We start from the raw sequence: 5,569 nt of genomic DNA, 5'->3' as shown, positions 1-5,569 counted from the left end.
TCTTGACAATTATTGCAATCCAATGACAGTCACCAAAAATGTTCGGACCGGTATGGACATCCAAAACCCCATAAACTAAAACCAAACGAAGATGCGGTTTGTGGACTTCCATTCCTCTGCCATGTAAGCCTCTGCCAACACGGACCAACACGCATTCTTGCCCACTGGCCGACTAGCTGCCTGCCCGACATTCACACGGGCGGGTCGGCCGAGAATCCTACTCCTGCCAGTGACCGTATTGAAGCAAAGTCGGTCCGCCTACCTCGGCTATTTAAGACATCCAGCAACAAACACAAACCCTACACTATCACCTCTCCTGTCTAGTAATCCCCACACCTCCAGCTCCGGCCGCTACGATGGACAAGTTAGACGGCTCGAAGTGGTTCTTTGTGACCCCCTCCGGATCCATAGGAGCTTCGGCTGCCATGATGGACAAGTTTGGCGGCTCGAAGTGGTTCTCCGCGACTCCCTTCGGATCCATGGGAGCTCCGGCGTCTCGCATCGCCGACCGCGTTCTCTGGACCCGTTAGTGTCAACCGCTCCCTCCAAGGTCCCATCTCCTCGGACAACGAGGAGCAGCAATAGACGCCCCTCCTCGCCGGGACCTTTGCGAAGGATGAGGAGTTCGCGCGGCAGATGGAGTTGATGCTCGAGCGGTCTCGCTATGACTGCGGTCTGGCGCCGCCTTCCCAACGCTCTAGCGCAACAACAGTGTCCAAATTACCTCTGAGTGGCAGTTGCCTTCCAAACGACCTCTGAGTGACAATTGTCTTCCGCCACTAGCTCGGTGTTGGTGGGGGCGGCCCATGTGACAGTTGCCTTCCAAACGGCTTCTGAGGCGTCGCGTGAGGCATCATTCGCGTGATGGAATGTCGCGCCGCCCTGGGTCCTAGTGGACCCGTGCTCACGGAGGCCTGGGACATTCATCAATTCAGCACCATTGCCGAGACCTCCGCCCGCCGCCGCCGCCATATAAGCGATTTTTTTTGCAAAAACCTATATGAAACAAGAGTATTACAGAGGTCTGTGATAGCATCTCTGCTATCACGAAAATGCTAAACATACGGGCCTCTTACATGAGTTTTACAAGCCCTTTCCTAATAATCTCTCCAGCCCCCCTGATTTTCACCCAGATAGGGCCCGTCCCTCCCCCCTTAATCCAATCACAACTTGACAAATCAGTATCACCTCGTAAAACGCCCGTAACCTTCTGTCGATGTAACGTTACTCGCTGCTATACCTGGCCATGGACAGCCCGGCCCGGTCGGCCCGACCCGACCCGGCCCGACCTTGTCCATGGGTCGGGCTCGGGCCTAGGTTTTGAGCCCGAAGCCCGGGCCGGGCCGGGCCCAAGCTTGTCGATTTCGCCATTTAAGGAAGAGGCCCGGCCTGTGGCCCGAGGCCCGACGGGCTTTTAGTGTGATGGGCCGGGCTCGAGCCTGGGTTTTTTGTGTCGGGCTTTGGTTGGCCCGGCCCGAAGCCCGGCCCGGCCCGAGGAGTGGCCAGTATACTCGCTGCTATCACAAAAGCAACAGTCTCTATGCTGTGAACTCTACCTCTTCCAAAAAATGATTCAATTTTCTGTCTCTTATAAACATCTGTACGAGTTCCAAGAACAAGAAGAGGAATCTACCCTGCGGGTGCCCTGTGCGGTCAGACTCAACACGCGGCAAACAGTGTACGTGCTGACCACAAGTCCACAACACGCGGCGGTAAAAGTGCAGCAGAGGAGTGCCATCATTATTTTCGACTTGCGGTGAACGCCCAAATCCTCTGAGAACCCTCTCCCCGCTCTGCTCCGCTGCCTCTTTCACCTCGCCCAAACTTTCTCTCTTCGCTGTACTACTACTAGTTCCCACCCAACTTCAGTGTGGGGGTGCCCAAATCACGGTGCTCCATCAGGTTATTCGATTCATCCAAGCCCTCATTGATTCCGCACTGCGCATCCCGTGCCGCCATTTTGCTTTCGCTGCAATCTCAGGTTGAATCCGCCATTGTTGGTGTTTCTCCAACGACGCGGTGGCTGCGTGCGTGGTTTCTTCTTGCTCCAGCGGTTTCGCTTGAAGTGGCAGATGGGGTCCGCGTCGGTGCATCCGGATACGTCGCCTGGGTGGGTGGGGGTTTTCTTCTCGAAGCGGGGTGGGGATTCATCGGATGGTCCCAGGCTCCCAGCCTTAGTACTAGCAGATTTATTTCGAGCATTTTCTTTTCGCTCTTGTTAGTGTCCGCGTCCCTCCGCATATCTAAACACCTTTTTTCTTTTTCCTACAAAAAACACCTTTTTTCTTTGCGAGAAGCATCTCTTAAATACTTGCCGGTATAGGATCTGCGAAATCGATCCTTTTTGCGTTTAGGCTGCCGGCCGTTAAAAAATAATGGTAGAAGTAGAGTTTGTGATAGTCATAGTAGTACTTTCAGTTTGGATGTGTCGCTCTCATCTACATGAGAAATCTACGTGGAGATTTGCGGGGATTTCTTTCTTTAATTTATCTGTTTGGTTAATCATATAGTGTAGGAGTTAGATGAGACTTTGTTAATTCTGAGAATTAGCAAATCCATTTCAGTTTTGTCATATACTCCTTGCACTGAACACTTTCGCTTTGAATGAAAAGCTGGGCTTAGGCCTTTTCTCTAAAGATTTGCTCAGGTGTCCTACTCTTCCACCACGTGCAGATTTAGTTTGCAGCAAGGTGCTGAAGCCATGTTCATTGTTTAAGCATCGATAACCGCTGGCATTGTGTAATTCTCCATCTGTGCGCAAATTTTGATTGTTGGCACACTCCATAATGAAAAGAAACTTCACGATTCTTTAACTACTTACTACTGATCATATATATTCTTACCGTGCTAAATACTACTCCCTTTGTTTTCACAAATATAAGATGTTCTTAACTTTTTTTTCTGAATCGGATGTATATAGACAAGTTTAGTGTGTTTGTTCACTCATTTCAGTCCGTATGCAGTCCATATTGACATATCCAAAACATCTTATATTTGTGTACAAAGGAAGTATTTAATTTGTACTAGGAAGCATACAACAGAAGTGGAATTATCTTAGTTTCCCTAAGAGTAGAGAGATAAGCCCTGTTTGCTTCTCACTGTTTCCCCTTTGTTGTGATCCTGCTCTTTTCCTTCTCCGAAAGGGTTGTCTGGTGGATGGAGGGGTTTCCCTTCAAGTTCTTTCTTGATCATCCCTCACGCCATCTTACTCTTTCAGGCTACACAATGGCGCTGATCGATTGGATAGAACTGAGTGATGATGCAGAGATTATTGAATTGAGCAGTAGCGAGGAGAATGTCGAAGAATATCAGGAAGCTTCCACACAGAGCAACTCAGCTCAGCACCAAGCTACATTGCATGATGATCAGACCATGTTTGTCACAGAAGGTGAACGAAGGGAAGAGGCTACCGAATCTGGAAATGCAGAGGAAGCTACTGCATCCTCCTCCGTTACTGAAAAAGAGTCTGGAAATCCAGAGGAAGCTACTGTATCAGAGACTTGTCCTCACACTCCAACAGCCGTTGTTACTCCAAAAGAGTCCGGAAATCCAGATGAAGCTACTGTATCACAAACTTGTCCTCACACTACAACAGCTGTGACGTTCCCCGGTATGTTCTTCTTCATTCCTCTCTCAGTTCAGTAATACGTTTATAAATTATAATGCAGTTAATCGACACTTGAGAAAACATTGCAACAATACATATTTCTGAATTAACAGCAACACCATCATAGAGCTACCATTTTCTTGCTGCAGGACCTGATCCCCTCTCTCCGAAGGCTCTGACTTTTCAAGCCTGTGTCGCCAAGCCGCGGAGAGCGAAGGCGAAACGTCGCAGGAAGCTCTTCCACGCCGATACACCTTGGACTTGGAGGAGCCCTAGGCTTGAAGACAAGCATAAAGGTCGTAGAAGGCCCGTGGAAGAGCTGGCAGTTGAGCGCAAGGCTTCTGCCATGCCGGAAGAAGAAGAACAGAAGAACACCTCGGCTAGGAGCCGGAGGAAATGCAAGGTGTTCGGCAAACGGTGTAACCTCGGCAGATAGTCTCCACTGATCCCGCAAAACTAAGGTAGTCGACTGAAGATGAAAGATGATCGTCTCGAAACTGTCTGGATTTTGGCGGTCCAGTTTGCCTCTCCTGTGACGCGGGAAGAATCACTAGTGTTGGTGGGGTTTGGTGGGGTCGTGTTGCCCTTGTTGCGCTGTCGATATGAGGGCGCTTGCGTTGGACCACTTGGGTACATTCGAAGTTATGGAACTACTATGTGGCTTACTGGACGCAGCTCTTATCGTGCAGTGAAGAAAATATGTACGTGCTCTTATCGTGCAGTAAAGAGATGTGTAGGACATAGATAAATCATGAACGTCAGGTTTTTGGAGTTTCAGCCCGAATGAGCTCAGCGCCGTTGGATATCTTGCACAAATCGTAAAGCAACCAAGGGCGCCACGTGCAGTCGTCTTGCACTGCCGCACCTCTCTCCCTTGTACTACCTTTCTCCGTTACCAACTCACGCGCCGCACGGGACAGAGGGGGAGAGAGGCCATGCGCAGGCGGCAAGGCGGTTTGTGTCGTACCCAAGGGGGGCCATGTCGGAGAGGAGGCATGCGGCGGCGGAGACGAGGAGCGGGAGGAGGCGTGCAACGACATTGCCATTCGAATCGTCGGCGGTGGTGGGCGGAGGAAGTACTCGACAACGATGCCGGTGCGGCGTGCCGTATCGACGGCGGCGGAGAGAGCCTCACGCGAGTGGTGGTTGCCGGTTGTCAGGCCGAGGTATTGGGGGGTGGAGCTCGTGGGTGCCCTACGTCGATTCTTAAGTCAGAGGCTCATCGTCCCGCTGGCCGCCGCACCGCCACCGATCGAAGAGGCCGCCTCCCCACGTTTGAAGCATGAGCGGGGGACGTCGGACCGGAGATTCAGGCACGGGCTGCAGGATCAAACTTCGGTTTGCTTCCTGTGTGAGAGGACACTGTGGATCACATACTTTTACAGTGCGTTTTGCACAACAGGTATGGTTTCTCAGTTGCACAAGACTTGGCATTGATCTTTCCATCTTGCCAACTATGACAGATAATCTTGAGGGATGGTGGACTAGGTCGAGGAAGAGAATCCACAAGACATACCGTAAAGGATTTGACGCCTTCTGCATCCTAGTTTGGTGGAACTTGTGGAAGCAGAGAAATGGTCGAGTTTTTACGTCACACGCCATCACCAATGAATGGGGCACTGCCGAGCTGATCCATCAGGAACTCTTGCGTTGGGTGCAAGCAGGAGGAAGAGGAGTACAACATTTGATTGAGGAATAGTGTGTTTGCGTGGGAGTGGTGTGTTTGATGTGCCAACCGTCTGTGGATGGCCGTCTTTTGTAACTCTTGTATATAATCTCTGCCTTCTATAAATCAATGGTACGCATTTTGCGTACTCTAAAAAAATGCATAAGCGGGGGCATTGTTGCCACCGCCCTGTTCGGTCGCGCGCGCCTACCAGCGGTCGCACCATGTGTGGAGCCATCGAGGCTGCCCGTCGCTGCGTGTAGAGGAGGAGAGGCGCTCTGCGGCTGCCGTGCGAG

General features: G+C 51.2%; 1 protein-coding gene across 2 annotated transcripts; it reads left to right on the top strand.

Moving 5' to 3' along the window:
* Nucleotides 1-1,726: 1,726 nt before the first annotated feature.
* Nucleotides 1,727-5,318, top strand: LOC125523119 (uncharacterized). Of its 2 annotated transcripts, none has more exons than XM_048688171.2 (3): nt 1,727-1,902; nt 3,218-3,610; nt 3,757-5,317. In XM_048688171.2, the coding sequence occupies exons 2-3, from the start codon at nt 3,226-3,228 to the stop codon at nt 4,041-4,043; spliced, it is 672 nt and encodes a 223-aa protein (XP_048544128.1). In that variant the 5' UTR covers nt 1,727-1,902; nt 3,218-3,225; the 3' UTR covers nt 4,044-5,317. The 2 variants fall into 2 exon arrangements, with proteins under 2 accessions (XP_048544128.1, XP_048544129.1); XM_048688172.2 differs by lacking the exon at nt 1,727-1,902 and adding an exon at nt 1,910-2,110 and having other exon boundaries at nt 3,757-5,318.
* Nucleotides 5,319-5,569: the final 251 nt, after the last annotated feature.

This window comes from Triticum urartu, chromosome 7A (assembly GCF_056163025.1).
Source record: "Triticum urartu cultivar PI428250 chromosome 7A, HENAU_Tu73, whole genome shotgun sequence".
NCBI classification, from domain to species: domain Eukaryota; kingdom Viridiplantae; phylum Streptophyta; class Magnoliopsida; order Poales; family Poaceae; genus Triticum; species Triticum urartu.
This window is presented reverse-complemented; position numbering and strand designations above follow the sequence as displayed.